Here is a 16,804-nt window from a genome sequence, read left to right as displayed (position 1 = left end):
TCTCCCCTCAGTCCTGCATGAGACATCTTTCTCCTGTCCCATGACTCTGCTCTGATTTCCAAGCAAATGTTCTCACAACACACAGTGCAAACCACTCTGCCTCAAGTGAACGTGGTGGTACTGATGGAATGTTCCCCGGGCCTCCTTCCGCAGCCATGTTTGTGAAGACTGAGGTCTTCCAGTTCATCCTGGCAGGAAGGTGAAGCCTCCTTTCTCTTTTGCTGGAGTCGCTTTTCCCTCATGTAAAGCTTCACCATGTGCTCATCCCCAGACCCCTGTGGACAAAATACCCGTGTCCCCTGGTTCCGGGCCCCCCACCCCTGCCCCTGAATCAACAACAGCTCGTTTGTAAGAGGTTTTTAATTTCATCTTGGTATGCCATTACGAGTGGAGGAAGGATCTCTATTTGTTTTCACTCACATAGTATCTGCTACATTCTCCGACGGATCCCTACCACAGAAGCCTGCGGGCCACACAGCATCCGCACGATTTCACTCACCAGACTGGTTTGGGTCTCTTGGTGATTTGCATAAATTATAAACATGAGCACAAAAATCACACAACACAGACTCTACCACAGGGAACATGTTCCCTCTGGCTCTGCAGAGAGTGAAGGGGACAAGGCTCTTAAGTCCCAGGACATCCTCCGGAGTAAGGCCGAGCCTGAACTGGCCCCTCGCAGAGGAGTCCAGGCTGACCCCCTGGCTTCGCCCTTCGACTCGTCTGCTCTCTCAGGAGGCATCCTAGCACAGAAGTAGCTGGTCCTAGCACCACAACTGGAGAACAGGGTGCAGAAGCGTCCCTGTGTACAATGGCAGCTGGCTCTTCTGCGCTCCAAGTCCGAAAAGTGAGACAGAATAACGACCCTGGGTTTCCACCTGGATCCCTTGCTGCCTCTATGAGCTCCAGAAGGCTGTTTAGAAATAGACTTTCTAGAACAGGGGCCAGCCAACATTTTATGAAAAGAGCCAGACAGCACAGGTAGTAAATATTTCAGGCTTTCGGGGCCACATACACTCTGTCACATAGTCCTGTTTTTTTTGTTGGTTTTTTTTTTACGACCCTCTAAAAATGTATGAAAAAAAAATTCATAGCTGGCAGGCCATAAAACACAGCCTGCGGGCCGTAGTTTGCCAACCGCTGGTCTAGAACCCCATGATGCCCTCTTCAGGGACAGCCTCCTCTCCATGGCAGGACTCTGGCCCACTGAGCTGCCCTGAACTGGCCCCTCCAGTCGAGGCTTTGCAGAAGGGACCCGGGTGGGCAAAGTGGCCCTCAGGGCTCAGGGCACAGACTGCCCCCCCCCCCATAGCCTCTTTTGCCAAGTGACTGGTCTGGTATTTTAAACAAATATCAGCTATTAGTTTCAGCCCTGCTCATGTGTCCTGGGGGTGAGTGAAGCCTCGGCCTCCCCCAGTGAGGTAGGTACATAGAGTCAGCCTCATCCCACACCTGCAGGTGCTGAAGTTCAAGAGCAAAACGGACCTTCCTACTGCCGCCCACAACTACACGTCAGAACTTACAAGAAAGCTGAAGAGTCTAGGCTTTACCTTTTCTAAGAACACACTCAAGGATTTTTCTGTCCCCCCCGAGCCCTGTGATTCAGCCCCCAAGAGAGCAAGAATCCATGAAGGAGTACGGTCAGCCGCCTGGAGGTGCGTTCCAGACCTCGACGGCACTCTTGAAAACAGAATTCACTCAAGCACTCAGAGCTCTGGGCTCAGCCGGAGCAGCCGCTCTGCCCTGCCGACAAGTCTCTTCGAACTAAAAATAAAGTTTATAAAAGTAAATTATCTCATTTTATAACTTAAGTGCATCAAGCATTTCCTTAAATATAGTTCACACTGAAAATAAAGTTACTTTTGCTGTACACTTGGTGTCTGTTATAATTAGGAATAAACTCCGATGATAAAGCATGGAAGGTTACATACTCACACACACACATCTATCTGTCCGTCTGTCTGTCTGTCTATGGGTATATGGATGGGTAGACATATGCACCTCTTGACGAGAGCTTCCCCAAAATGGTGGGAAGTTGTTAGGAGTCTCTAGGTACCTAGTTTGCATGAGAATGTCTATATTAAAAGTCCCTGTCCTTAATGATAAACACATCTTCATACCTAAAGCTAAGACTTATCAGAAACATGAAACTATGCGATCCATTATGTATTCAGTCTTTGGAAATGCCGAGCTACACCAGGTCGTTACACAACAGCATCCCCGACAAAACTCCCTCCCCAGCCCACCTCTTCCCTGGCCTCCCCATCCTAACGCCGGCCGACCCCTCACGTAATACGGTTGTTCCGTGTGGGAGCCCAGCCACAGCACTCGAGGGGAAGACTCAAGAGGTAAAGTAAGAATTCTGCATGGAGTACAGGTGGTCGATGGGGTTTCCCACTCTGGACTGCAGGGGCCCGGCTTCTGAGGTTGCTAGGAAACAGTCACCCAGGTTACTGAGGGAGGTGTCATCACTATCCAGGTCGTGGAAGAGGGGCTCGGCACCTGAAATGGAGATGAAATGGGCATGAGGGTCCCGAAGAAGTGACTCCCTTCGGTGCTGGGATTTCGGTGGAATGCAGCCAGTGGGGTCTGTGCAGCCCCTGCTGCAGGGCGGGTGGAGGGAGAGCTCCTAGAGGAGGGGGAGGGAGAGGATCCCTGTCCACAGAAGATCTCTCAGGGCCTTAGGGGCCTCGGGTGGAAACCTCAACCAGTGAAAACAGTATAAAGTAGGTTAGGACAAAGGGCCGAATAGGGTGCAGCAGAAGCAAGCGTCAGAATGTCTAGACGGTGAGTTTGGGGAGTGGGGAGGACACAGCACCGCTGGCTGGAAAGGAAGGGCAGGGCTCCAGGAAGACTCAGCCCCCAAACTGGTTCTTGAAGGAGGACCGGGAAGAAGACCAACACTGGTGCTGTGAACAAGGCTCGTGCCACCTCCGGGGTAACACGGGTCCCCTCACACAGCAAACTCAGACTGAGTGCCTGCTGCTTCCCCCGATGTGCGCTGCAAAGGAAAGACGGTTAGGTGCCCACCCGCGACTAATTTGCACCCTTGCCGGGGAAGACAGTAGGGCAAACTGAGGAAAGGCTTGGGGACCCCTGTGACAAGAACCTAGAGGTGCCACCATTTCAGACTCCGCACACGTGACCGCTCGTGCATCTACAGTTTGCACAAATGAGCGTCAGCGACGTCCCAGCAGAGGGACGATCTTAATCCCAGTGGGCTGTACGCATCACATGGGAGGTCAGGGGTTACTTTAACAACAACAACAAAAATTTTTAATGAAGGCAAAAAAAGCATTTGCTTGACAAAATCTGTGAGCTGAGCCATGTATCTCTGATGCTGTTTTGAAGGTTTGCCAAATAAAGCTGTAATTTTAGCTATCAGTGCAGTTTATCACAGGTTACATAGATCAGATGCACTACAGAGGCCACTGACTTCTCCGGATAAAAATTCAGTGACCTCTCTGTGGCCCTGAGATTGAACTTCAGCCTCCTCTCCAGAGCTCACCCAGGCCATCAGAGCACCGAAGCCCAGCTGCTGACCATCAGCTGAAGGAGCAAGCAGGGCAAGGGGGGGAGGCTACGCTATCCACACAGCCGGCACTTAAGGCAACCCCGGTTTGGGTGGGGTGGGACTGGGCGGGGGCTGCTTTTCACTTCACAGGTCAGGTTATGTGTTGGGAATTAATTTAGAGCCCCTAAATAATATCAGTTCAATTAGAAAATGTGCTTTCTATGTTGTTATATATTTTTATTCTTCGCGTACAAGTTTGCTTGGTTAAGGCCTCTGCCCACATCACTGCGGAGACTGCTTACAAGCACATGGGACCAGGTATGAAATGAAAGGAGGGAAATCTGATCACAGCAAACAGGTCTACAATGAAAGCACAACCTCTTATTTAAAACTAACAAGAATCTTTGAAAAGGAGAATGAATGGAAATATCACTAATGACTATGTGTGTTGGTCTTTCTTCCGTAGCCACTGATTAGATGATTCTAGCCGCATTTTCTGGGCATGTATTCTGCTTGCAGCTTTGGCGAGCATCTGGGAGCTGCGCGGATGCATTGGAGAGGGAAGGAGAAACCCACGCAAGCAGATTGTGGCGTCCATCTTACCATACGGGTGCATGTGGTCTCCCGGCATCTGGGGTGGGGTGAGGCCCTGTCGGAAGGGGTCTGAGCTGTAGACACTCTGCTCGATGGCCAGGAGCTGCTGGGGGGTGGGCAGAGCTGTGTAGGGGTTCATGATTCCTTCCATCCCAGCATTCCCGCTGCCATTTGTCTGAGCTGGGAGACAGAGAAGAAGGCAGATCATTCTCTGTGTGCAGCCCAGGACCCCATGCGAGAGAAGGTCGAGAGCATCTTCCAAACTTCGTATCCCCCACTGCCTGGTGTCCCTATCCAACACCAGCCTTTGCTGTGTCTTTGTAAGGGGAAGTGAAAGGGGCTGGTGCATGTGATACCGGGAGCCTCAGACTTGAAGTGGGACGTGCTGTGTCTGCCATCCCGCTGTGGCCCCACCACACAGACTTCTCACAGGCCTACTTGAGCCTCCTAGCAACATGGCAGCCGGCTTCCCTGGAGCCAGCAATCCAGCAGAGCGCAAAGCATTTTGTTGTGACCTCGCCTCAGAAGTCACTCTCTAGGTCAGCCCTAGTCAGTGTCTAAGGGGATGACACAAGGGTGTGAACACTAGGTGGGGACAATCGCAGAGCGCCATCTTGGTTGTAGGACTGTGGTGAGATCGTTTAACTTCCTGGCTCTTGGTTTCCTTGTTTATAAAATGGTCTGGAATTAAGTGACATCAGTGGTTCCCAGCCTGTGCCCACCCAAGGGCCATCACGGGTCAACCTCAGAGAACAGGGATAGGGGAGGTAGAGTTGAACTTGGAGAGCTTCCTTGAAATATATCATTAAAACCAAGGCATTTGGGGCGCCTGGGTGGCACAGCGGTTAAGCGTCTGCCTTTGGCCCAGGGGGTGATCCCAGTGTTATGGGATCGAGCCCCACATCAGGCTCCTCCGCTATAAGCCTGCTTCTTTCTCTCCCACTCCCCCTGCTTGTGTTCCCTCTCTCGCTGGCTGTCTCTATCTCTGTTGAATAAATAAATAAAATCTTTAAAAAAAAAAAAAAAACAAGGTGTTTGATGACACACATGAGTTTGGCAGCCACAGGAGGTGATGGATCTAATGATCCTTCCAGCATCGCCCCACTGGGAGCCCGTCAATCAAGTCGGGTTCACGACACCGGCCCTGCTGACCTCATGGAGCTGATCGAAAGACTCCATGAAACCGTGTGAATGTGCTTTGGGACAACTTGCTACACTTGTGTAGAGAATTTTCAGAGACTAGAGGACTTACTTCCTGCCTCCACATCTTGCCGTTCTCTGAACATCGGCCCCTGAACTCTCAGAGACTACTTTCCACCAGCTTCCGCTTTCTTAAGTCTGCCCTAGGAGTTGCCCTTCAAATTCTTCAAAGTCTCAAGCACTTGGAGTTTGTGTTCTCGTAATGCCTTGATGTGTTCTTCTGAGTGTGCTGTCCTATGAAAGTCCACGTACATGGCTCGTCCATATCCGTGACCCTCTCTGAACTTCCCAGGAGCCCAGTGCAACAGGGCTGGTAGGCGTCATTATCCCACCCTGGGGACAGATAGCCTGAGGCGCCAGGAGACAGAAAGGCTGATCCCAGATCAAACAGCTCTGCGGGTTGGAGCTGGGGCAGCATTCGGGTCTCCTGACCCACCTGCCCCGACAACCATCCCCAGTCCCCATGTCCTTGTTTAACTTCTCTCTCTGGACATCTATCTTGCCGTTAAGATACTGTTTGGCCTACCAGATAAGAAGCCAGAAGAACTCTGGGCTGCAGGAGTCAGATTCTAGATTGAGCCGAGCCCAGGTATCAAGCACAAGGCAAGGTCCATCATGCAAAGGGCAAGGAGCCCTGTCTAGGGGACTGAGAGCCAATGTCACAGTCACGGCCTTTTTCAAAGTGTGGTCCACAAGCCAGCAGCACTGGGAGTCAGTTAAAAATGCAGAATCTCAGGGCCTACCCAGACTAGAGGAATCAGAATCCGTACTCACGTATATACCAAAGGCTGACAATTCCCACTCGAGGTACAAGCAGACCCCTCAGGGAATCCCGCTGGACGGCTGTTGGGGGCATACCCTTTTCAGAATGACATGGTCATAATATAGTTATGTTTGATTTTTTTTTTAACTCCCTTGAAGGGTCCCACAACCTGTCCCTCCTCACTCCCTTTCCAGTCCTCACACCAGCCTGTTAACCACAACGGCAAGTGGAGCTGAGCACAGGAGGGGAGAGCTGGGGCAGCGTGGCCTAGTGGAACCGAGGTTCCGGGACATATGCTCCGGTCCTGACTCATCCCCTACTCAGCGAGGACCCCGGTCAGCCTTGCAGAGCCCTTGTCTGCTCATCAGGGAGATGGGGACAAAGGACTTCTCCTCTCCCCTGGTGCCAGGGTTGGTGAGTCAGTGGGGTGTCAGACTCAGGTCAGCGTGAAAACACTCTGAACTATGAACCTATGAACGTGCCTGACGAGGGAAGGGGTTACTGTTTTACTAGCAGTATTTTTACGGTTTTAGGTTGTTTCGGAAAGGGGTAGGTCACAGTGGTGTCCTCTGTCAACTGATTTGCTGGGAAGGAGGAGGATCTGGGTGTGTCCTGGGCTCTGCGGGGAGTCCTGCCATAGCCCCAGGGGCTCTGGAGAAGGTTCTAGCATTCCAGGCCTCAGCTCGGTGCCCTTGACCCTCTCCCAGATCCCCCGGGGCCTCAGGCCTTGCTGGAAGAGCCACGGCCCTTGGTGCGGACAGGGCTTCAGTGAGCCCAGAAGTGGCCTTCCACCAAGAGCCGGGGGGTGGGCGAGGCCTGGACCCTTGCAGGCCTGGCTGGAGGGTCCCGCTTACCCGAGCTCAGCCTCTGGGTGTTCTGCTGGTCCTGCTGCTGCTGCTGCTGCCTCCGGGCCAGCTTCTTCATCTGACAAGGAGAGGGGCGCAGGGTTAGAAGGTTCGAGTCAGGTGCCGTGGGCTCTTCACCTGCAGCCGTGGGCAGTCAGCCAGCTGGGAAGCTCCAAGCCGCCAGTCTTCACAGGTACGGGGACTTCCTCTCAGCAGATAAACATCACGGCTTATGTTGTGACAATCTGAGATGAGGTGTAAGTGTGGGGGTGTGGGGACCGCAGCCCGGCCTAGATGCGCGGCAAGGGGCTGCTGACAGGGTGTGACCTGGGACGTGGCAGGAGGCTGCTCCCCGCCCACCCCCCCATCTGCTGGTCCTGGTGTCTGAGACGCCTGCCAGGAGATCCGCGCCTCCGGGTAAGGAACTGATCTCCCACCAACACTTCTCAGAAGGAACATTTTAACCCAATGCTGCTCACACTGTGCTGGGTGGAATGGTAGGGTTCCATGGGACCCCAACAAAAATAAGCAAACATTTCTCAGAGCTTCAAACTCCTCTGCTTTATGAATCCCTTAGGTTACGGGGCCTCTCAAAGCTATGGAAACATGCATGGAGTCCTGTCAGGATGGAGTAGGTATCAACGGCCCTGTTAGAATTCAGTTAGGACGGCACCGGGCTGCCTTAACCAATCATGATCAGATAATGAGACACGAATTTATCACCCACTACACGTTAGCACCCCAGACACAGGGGCCATGGGCCGCGTGCATTTTTAGAGACAGGAAACTAGCTGAGCACAAGGTCTGAAGTGAATGAAAGACATGGCGGGGCAATGCAGACCTTGGTGGGATCCACAGGGCAGCATGACAGTTGGGGTGTACACAGGGGGCACTGAGTAAAGGCGTTCATGCCTCCGTGCTAGGATATCGCCTCAGTCCTGTCACATATGTGCTATGGAAGTTTCTCTTTGCAGTTTTAAAAGGACTTTGGTAGCTGGGTTAGATAAAGGTGAATTAAAGAATCCACTTTTACCAAAAGCCCCAGACATTTATGCCGGCAGATGGCTGGCCAGGTTCACAGTCACGGCCACTAGGAAAATCAGTCATTTCACTACATTGAATGCCCCGTCTCGCCCCTCCTGCAGGGCTGCTGTGGCTGACGTGACTGTCGGTAACAGAATTTTTGAATCAGGAGAACTACTCTATCCAGTGAGTTCTGGTTCGATAATCCATCCGCAAGCACTAAATCCGACTGCTGTTATTTCAGGAAACGAGCCACACGAGAGACAGACGACAGTACGAAGCCGATTACCTTAGCTCTCTGGTTCTGGAACCACACCTGCACCACACGGACGCTCAGCCCTGTCTCTGCGGCCAGGGTCTCCCTCACCTTGACAAAATGGAACATTAGAAATAGCGAAACATTGGCATCTCAGAGGAGAGGGCAGAACATTCCGTACGCGGCGCACTGGGAGGCCGGCAGGCCGTGTCTTATACAGGAACCAGCTAGTGTCTGATGGCCAGTGTGATCCCAGACACAAGACCATTGCTTCCCTTCTGGTGGAGGGAGGTCTTTCATCAGGTAAACAAAGGGAAGAATCATTAATTTAGATGTGCCTTCCAAGAGGGGTTTCTCGGTTTCTCTGACTCTGGAAATCAGGCCTTCAAATGGTTTTTGACCACCAGCAAAATCTATTATCGTGCTTTAAGAGTCACATCCACGCCTATGTACTGACGTACTTAAGGAGAACTGAGGGCGAAAATCACTTTGCAAAACAAATGGCTCTCTCTTGTTCTCTTCTGTCTCAATTCTTTGACCTATATTTTTGGTTCTGTCCCTCATAGCTCTAGATGTCTTTGGGTGTTTCATGAATATTCATATTCGAGGTTACCCTGAGTGAGCCCTACCCAAGGAGAACAAGACCAGAGCCATCCGGAATCTGGCAGAGCAAAGCAGTCAGCTCTGCTCCACACGTGCGCTGTGGTCCCGTAGAGACAGGACGGGAGACAGGACGGTCGGGATCCCCATGATGAAGAGATGGGGTGAAACATCGGCCCTCCATGCAGATGCCCGGTGAGGGGCGGGCAAGATGGCAGGAAGGGAAGAGGTGAGAAGCTCAGCCTTTCTGAGCGCCAGGCTGAGGGACACCGGCCCTTGCTTAGATTCTGGGGTGGACGTGGGGTTGAACGCGTAACACGGGGGCGGAGGGCTCACAGGAGGCCTTGGGAAGTGGTCCGCCTTTATCATACCACTTGGGCTGAGGCTTAGGAGAAGTGAGATGATTAAACCAGATCTTTAAAACACATCCTTCTGCTAAGCCAACCAAAACAGCAGTGTGCCCCAGGCGTACCTCCCCCTGCTGAAACCCTATCCATTTTTCAGAGGCCCAGCTCAAAAGCCACCTGTTCCCCAAAGCCTTGCCTGATTACCCACACAGAAGTGACCTCTCCCTTCCCTGGGCTCCCACAGCTCCCGGCCACCCCTCCGTAGTGGTTCTCACAGCTTTCTCCCCTGTGTTAGGCATGTGCCTACACCTCTCTTCCCTGCTGGCGGTCTGCGGCTGCCTGGCCACCAGCACCAGGCACAAGACCATACAGAGGCTAGGGGTCTCGTACGTGGAGAATAAGGCATAGATGAGGAGGTGGTCATCTGTCCTCACGTAAGCCTACTTTGGGGTTACTTCACTTCCTGCCAGCACCTGTCCTGGAGCCTACGGAGCACAAAGGCAGAGAGAGAGGTCTTCAGGAGGTCAGGTGTGGTGGCAGACTGTACTTCGGTCAGTTCAGCAAACATGTCCCCTCCTCCCCTGCTCCCACGGGTGGCCTTCCCCAAGCCTCACACTGGGTTAGCTGCATGACTTGCTTTGGCTCATGGGATGTGTGTGAATATGGTACGGGCGATCCAAGGAGAGCCTTTCCGTGGGTTTGCCCGGGGTGACGTGGCCCCCAGCCTTCTGCCACCCTCATGGAAACGGTGCCCCTTCAGCCTGGAGCCCCAGAGAGACGGGTGGAGCAGGCCCGAACCTGAGCCCAGCTGGGTCACAGCCAAGCCCCCGTTCAGGAGAAGGAACACAACGTCTGTTGGAAGCCACTAAGATTTTGTTTGTTATGACAGCAAAAGCCGACTAATACAGATAGAGAAAAACAATGCTAAGTTTTTAGAAAATGTGTTTCCTCCATGAGTTTCAATTTTAAAAAGGTTTCTTATTTGCATCGTATCAGTAACAAGACTGAGCATATGGCCATCAGTAAATGGCGGGTGCTTAATAAATGGGCACAGCTGTTTGTGGCAGAGACTGCTGATTGTCCCCAATACCCGTTCTTTCCTTCTTCCTATTAACAGTTGAACCCCCAAGCTTTAGCAGGGCATGTGGCCACCCAGGTAGACTCCTTTCCCCGCCCCCTTACAGGAGGTGCCGTCATGGGATTAAACTCCGGCCACCATGTATGAGGGAAAGTGATACAAAGGATCTTGGGGGCAGGCCTTCCTCTTTCTCCACCATGGTGGCTGGAAAAGATGGTGGCACTTATGGCCCCTTAGAACCACGTGAGGGACAACAGAGCTCCCTGTCGGGCTTGGATTGCTTATCTCTGGACTGTGACATAAGATGGAAATAAACTCGTACCTCATTAAGCCACAAAGGTTCCCAGCAGGCCCATCTATCACAGTCCCAAACTGGAAACAACCCAAACACCCATCAACAGGGGGATGGACAAACTGGGGTGCATCCACACAGTGGGATACCATTCAGCAACAAAAATGAATGAACTAAGACATCAATGAATCCCAAAGTCACCACTCCAAGTGGAGCAAACTAGACCAAAAATAAATAAATGTATTTCTACAAACCACTATATTTTTACTCTCCTTGTTACAGCATCTGGGTCTATACCCCCCCAACTGGCACCTGCTGCTACTCTTCCTGTTGCTCTCCATGAATTGAGCCAGCAGTCACTTGAAATGGGTACAGATGCGCAAGAGTACAGGGAGATCCTATTCTCTCCCTGGCCAGAGCATCAGGGATCTGGAGTCTCCAGCAGGGCTCAAGGCTACAGACTCTCTCTGAACAGCCTCCCCCACCGCCCTGACCCCCACGTGTGCCCATGGACACTCCAGAGGAGGGCAGGATACACAAACAAGTGAGGCCCAGTCCCCTTTCCTCCCTTCCTCCCCCCTGTACCTTCCTGCACGGCTTGGAGGATACTTCAAATGAGGCCTTGAATGCTCTCCTCTGTTGGGTTGTCAAGATGGTTCTGGGACGTTTGGGGCGCTTATGGTCTTTGCCGTCTTCAGTGGCTCCTTTCCCTGCCCCGTGGGCTGACTTGCAAAGACTTTCTTCATCATCACTCTTGCCTAAAAGAAGCAGAAAACACTCTGTTAAGTTCTTCAAAGCCACTTCCTGGAGCTGTATTTTATTCTAGAACCAGGCACCGGGGTCCGTGTTCCCAGGACGGCTTTATATAAAGGCGAGTGCAGTAACCTTTGTGGGATTGACATGAAAGCCACCAGGAAAGGGCCAAGGAAAATACTTCTCAAATCCAGAGACAGCAACCAGAAAGGCCACCATTACGGCTCCGAACTTTCTCCCAGGACGGTGTCCTAGCTCCAAAGTTACTAACTGCGTGACCTTGAGCAAGGTACTGAACTCTCTCTGACTCAGTTTCTTTTCCTGCAAAATTGGGACAGAAGAGAACCTACTTCCTTGGGGGTGCTGTAAGGGTTAAATGAGTTTACCAATAGGCACTCCAACGCTGCTTGGCATATAATAAATGCCCCATAAGCTCTGGTTATTAATGTTAGTTCTTACAGGTCATTTTTTCGAGTCTAGGCCTGGAGAAGTTTTGTATAATTTCCTAGACATGGTGTCTGAAATTCTAGCACTGCAGGGGGTAGAAAATATTACTGTCTAAAAGGCCATAGAGGACCAGCATTAGATTATTTGCAGGGACCGATAAATGTGAATGGATATAGTGTAGGTCGTTAGCCAAAATTGCTTGTGTATAAAATAAATAACTATTAAAGTAACTGTATTTATATTTAGGTGGATTACTTCATAAGCCATGAGCAATAGGAGGAGTAACTTTTGAAGGAAGCAAAGGCTTCAGTATATGTCACATTCTCTCCCAGACTTCCTCTTGCATCCCCTGGACCTCACACTCCTGAGACGATGCTTCTAGGGTCTGGGAAGTACCATGTGAGGGAGACGCTTTGCTCCTTTCAGCATTCAAAGCCATTGGGAGATATGTGCCCCAACAATCCTCACAAGGACCTCATTTCTCCCTGGGTCTTCACAGAGCTCAGCTGTCCTCTTTCCTCCAGTGGAAAGCCCCATCCGAAGGGTGTCCCCAGTTCTGGTGTCCTGATGCTGGCTCCCCTTCTGGCCACCTCAAGAAATCCAGGAGGAGGGGACCCTCCGTGTGTGAGCTACACAACCCTCGTTCTTCATCCTGCCCTCCTCTGCCAGGGGTGCTCACCTGCATATGCCATTTTAGTTTAGACTTCTGTTGACTGCTCCATCTGAAAGGACAATGGCTTCTTTTCTCTATGAACATTTAGACATACACTTGGAACATGAAGGGACACTAACCTGTGAGTTCCTTGAAGCATGACCCTTTCAATGTCATTGAACAGGTCTGACATAGGCACACCTAGGTCTCCACCCAGCTCGGCCCCCCATTATAAGCACGGCGCAGTGGGAGTGTGGTCATGCACCGGGCCTCAGTTTCCCCACCTGCACCACCACAGTAGTAACACCCACCCGCAGGCAGCTCAGGCGGTACTGCACTTGGGGGCAAAACAACTAACATGGTCCTGGCGCACAGGAGGCTCGAAAGAGATGTGGAAAGAATGTCTTTTCCTTTCTGCCTGACTCTCCTCAGTACAGGGGAAAAACCCAGAAAGATTGAAGAAGACATAAAAGAGGAAGAATCCTCATGACAAGGAGTGGCTGCTCTGGCATCTTCACCTCTGTGGCAAATCCAGTAAGCTGACCTCAACCATCCCTCCACAGGAAGGGGTTTTTAGGATCTTTCTAGAAGGATATTTTCAGAAGGGCAAGGAAAAAATGAGCACATAAGAACTAAAAGCCACAGGGAAATAAGAAGACCCCACAAGAAGAGAGACAGTGGGAAAAAAGCCACATTCACCCTTGCAAGGCCCTACACCCGACTGCTCAGAGAACCCCTCTCCCCAAAGCCCGGTCCTTCACTGAGGCCAAGAATTCTGTCTGCTGGTGGACTCCCACGGTCAAAAGGATGTTCTTCTGGTACTGGTGAGGCCTTCAGTAAGTTTTCTTTGGAAATGGGCTGACACCACCCACCCCCCAGGATCATACAGGCCTCCAAAAGGCCAGCGACTAACGGGGGCTGAGTCTGGAACAAATGACTATGAGATCCAACGTGCAGACTGTGTCTGAAAATGCACCTGTAGACTTTACTGGACTGCACACCTGAAACACCTGTAACACTGTATGTTAACGCTACTGGAATTTAAATTAAAAGCTTGACTTAAAAAAAGGGAGTTGGAAAATATAAGATATTTTATCAGATAAAGACAATAAAATAAAATGCAACCGTGTAATTTAGGAACCTCATGTCTTATAACCATTTTTGTCCATAAAACGATATTTGCAAATGTCTTCTGGAGTCAGTCTGACTCTCCTACTGTCATTCCTCACATGGTCTGATGCGAATGCTTATTGAAAACTAGGAGAACAAAACTCATGAAAATGTAAGGTCTAAAATCATGCTAGATCCCTTGATAATGGCTCATACACACTGCCATCATTTGGGAAAGCAATGTGGGCTCTGGGGTCATCCAAACTCAGGTTTAAATTCTGGCTCTGCCAGTTGTGATGTGGGATTTCGAACAAATTCTCAAGACTCAGCTGTCTCATCGGGGAGAGTGACAGGGTTGTTGGCGTTAAATGAGATGATACATGTAAAGGGCTTAGCGCTGTCTAGAATGTAACAGGTGCCTACTAAATCATCATCATCATCGTCACCATTACTACATCAACATAAAAGAAGTATTCTTGATCCGAGACACATGTTTTGTGTTAATAATAGTTGCCTGTCGACGGGAGTCTGAGTTAAGGTTCTACAAACCCAGCGTTCATTTCTCTCTTTGCAGACGTCACGCCAGCCAACACTGAGAGTTCGTTGTGTAGCGTGGGAGCGTTTGAGTGCTTGCGAGAAGGAAGGTGAAGGGAGGGAGGGGGTTTGGGCAAGTTCCAGACGGAAGATATAACTGCTGAAGTTTGTTCGGAGCCCCAGAGGCCAGCTGGCTGAGGCCCCTGGTGTCTCTGTGCTCCCCGCTTGTCTGGGATACCCGCACCTTCCCCGAGAGCTGCTACTCCATCATGGAACAATGGGGAGGAGGACAGAGAACTCTCTCCTGGGCTAGTCCCCGGTGCCCACTTTTGGAGGATGGGGAGAGCACTCTGCGTGGCTCATTCATCCTCTCCCCGTCCCTGGAGGAGGAGAGATGAAAGCATTTGTTTTCAGAAGAGGAAGGAGAAGGGGGCCAGAGAAGGTGGGGGAGGAGGGGCCAGAGGGGGAGGACAGAAAGAACGAGATTAAGATTGGTCTCAAGTGTTTCCTTTGCTTTTGTGGTATGTTTTCTCCCTTCGATGCCTATTTTCTGCTACTAATCTCTCTCTCTCTCTTCTGTCTCCTAAGGTCCCATCTTTTGCCTTCCAAGAGGCTCTTCATGCTCTAAACCAGAGGCCTACAAACTTTTTTTTTTTTTGTAAAAGGCCAGAGAGTAACTATTTTACTCTTTGTAGGCCTTACAGTGCAGTGCAATGACTTGCCTTGGCCATTGGAGCACGAAAGCTACAGACAATGCGAGTAGGCGTGGCTGTGCGCCAATAAAAGAGTATTCCCAATACAGGCCCTCGGCCAGATTAGGCCTGCATACCACTGCGAGCTGATCCCTTCTCTAGACCTCTCCTGACCTCCTGTTTTCCATCAAAACTTCCACCTCCTCCGTCCCAGTCTTTCAGGTTCTGACTCTGGGGACAGGAAGCTCTGCAGATGGACACCAAGGAGTCAGTGACGAGCACGGTCTGATGTGTTCTCTCCCACGGTCAAAAACACCTATGCATCGAACAGAAAGTACCTCCAGCCGAACAGTCACCGCTGTGGAATTTCAGGTGTCCTGGCAGAGCTGAGCGAGAGCGACTCTGAAGACGGAGCACGGAGCGGCCTTCTGGCACCTCTCAAGGTTCCGACAGATGCCACCATCCAGCTGCCAAGGACAAGGCCGACCATCGCTAACCATCGCCCTGCTGGGTTGTAAATATTACAGGCAGAACGGTGCCCTCGAACTCTCCTGGGGAATTTCCAGGCTGCTCCTGGGATGTTCACTGAGGCTCCCCGCCCTCTCTTGCTGCAGGGACAGGCCTGTCTGACTCAGACCCCAACTTCTCCGTAAAAGAAATCACGTAATGCCTAAGATACACACTTATCGAGGGGTCCAAGAGAAAGGAACATTCGAAAAGAGCTAGGAAGTTTCTCCCAGAACTGGCAGGAACACTGGAGAGCAGAAGATGAAGAGCGACTTTGAAACGGCAGAGAGGTGGGAGTGGAAGGAGGAGCTGACCCCGCGCTCTTGCAGGCAGCTCCCACACCCAGATGCAGGCCAGAGCGATCCCTCATAATTTAAGCTGACACCCCTCAGTGGAGATGAAAGGAACACCACTCGCTGTCTCCGACAACAAATGTCAGCATCCCTGGAGGCCATGTAGACACAAACACAGCATAAATCTGACTCCTAGTGGGAAAGTCCAGAGATGAAGTCTCCACGCACAGCCTACCATAGTGAAATGAATTTGCTTGGCATAAAGTTTGAACATGTTTCTCAGGGTCTTTCTTTCCCCTTTCTCATAAAAAAAAAAAATCTGGAGTGGTTCAGGGCTGTTGCCTCCCCCTTGCCTGGCCCTCCCACTCGTTTATGACATAAGCAATCACAGATGAAAGACCAGCCATGGTTTATGGCCCTGAGATGGGCTGCACTACCTGTGGGGCCTCATAGATTCATTTCAGGTTGTTGGAAAAATCCCAACGGCCCATAAATAGGGAAAGAGATATCTGAGCTTGGCCCGGGAGGTGAGGGTGAGGGGGGGGGGGCAGAGACCCGCATGCTCGGGAAGGGAGAGGCAGGAACAGACCTCAGATACTGCCCCGTGATGAGCCTCATAAACGTCCTTCAGGCCTGGGGAGGAGAGGAAGGGTCTGGGACTCGCTAGGGGTGGAGGGGAAGGGAAAAGAGGAAGACAGGGTATATGCAGACGGGAAGCTCTTTCAGCCGCTGCCCTGCACCGCAGGATCGGAATTCCTTTCTCCCTGAGCTGAGCAGTGGTCAACTCTAGATGAAATGCAGCGTCCAAAATCCAAGAAGCAAGATGCGACGTCCTCTAGAAAAGTCAAGTCCCTGCAGCTACTGCTTAAACCTACCCTGCACGTGGCTCTGCAAGGAGGTCTCGACTCAGACCAAGCCCAGGTTCCCATGAAAGGTCGGACTTGGAACCGCTTTTGTTGCCTCATTCCCTCCATGAGCACCCACTGTGGGCCCGGGTCAGGCACGGGAGCAGGACAACTCTGGGATGCGCCGATGATGAAGACTCACCCTCTGCTCTCACAGACAGCTCAGATTCGGAAAGGGGAAAGAGTCAACGCCCAAATAACGGTGACTCCGCTCACAGCAGCTAGGGGAGGGGACTGGAGAAGGCGACATCGTGCAGGTGTCACTTGAACTAAAAAGGAATCACACAAACAGCGCACAGCAGTTCCAGATACAGGAGACGGGGTGCTGTGTGTCCCAAGAGCAGGACTGTCCATGGCACGGAAGCAGGACATCGACCCGGGAGGGGCGCTCATCAAATA

At 51.5% G+C, this 16,804-nt stretch overlaps 1 protein-coding gene and 1 long non-coding RNA gene across 3 annotated transcripts in view; one reads left to right on the top strand and one right to left on the bottom strand.

The window, feature by feature from the left end:
- Positions 1 to 344: 344 nt before the first annotated feature.
- LMX1A (LIM homeobox transcription factor 1 alpha) overlaps positions 345 to 16,804 on the bottom strand; it is a 152,925-nt gene continuing 136,465 nt past the window's right edge. The window contains exons 5-9 of the mRNA XM_026517258.4: positions 11,098 to 11,270; positions 8,229 to 8,306; positions 6,926 to 6,995; positions 4,118 to 4,288; positions 345 to 2,502 (exon numbers count right to left, since the gene is read on the bottom strand). Coding sequence (XP_026373043.1) covers positions 2,342 to 2,502; positions 4,118 to 4,288; positions 6,926 to 6,995; positions 8,229 to 8,306; positions 11,098 to 11,270 — 653 coding nt within the window. The 3' untranslated portion in view covers positions 345 to 2,341. The remainder of the gene's footprint in view (positions 2,503 to 4,117; positions 4,289 to 6,925; positions 6,996 to 8,228; positions 8,307 to 11,097; positions 11,271 to 16,804) is intronic.
- On the top strand, positions 6,629 to 15,776 carry LOC123002012 (uncharacterized). 2 transcript variants are annotated; one of them, XR_006411470.3, is made up of 3 exons: positions 6,629 to 7,109; positions 8,184 to 11,554; positions 11,959 to 13,553. It is a non-coding gene; the product is annotated as an uncharacterized LOC123002012 (long non-coding RNA). The 2 variants fall into 2 exon arrangements; XR_008960423.1 differs by having other exon boundaries at positions 8,184 to 15,776.

The sequence above is a fragment of the Ursus arctos genome, unplaced genomic scaffold (genome assembly GCF_023065955.2).
Source record: "Ursus arctos isolate Adak ecotype North America unplaced genomic scaffold, UrsArc2.0 scaffold_2, whole genome shotgun sequence".
NCBI lineage: Eukaryota > Metazoa > Chordata > Mammalia > Carnivora > Ursidae > Ursus > Ursus arctos.
This window is presented reverse-complemented; position numbering and strand designations above follow the sequence as displayed.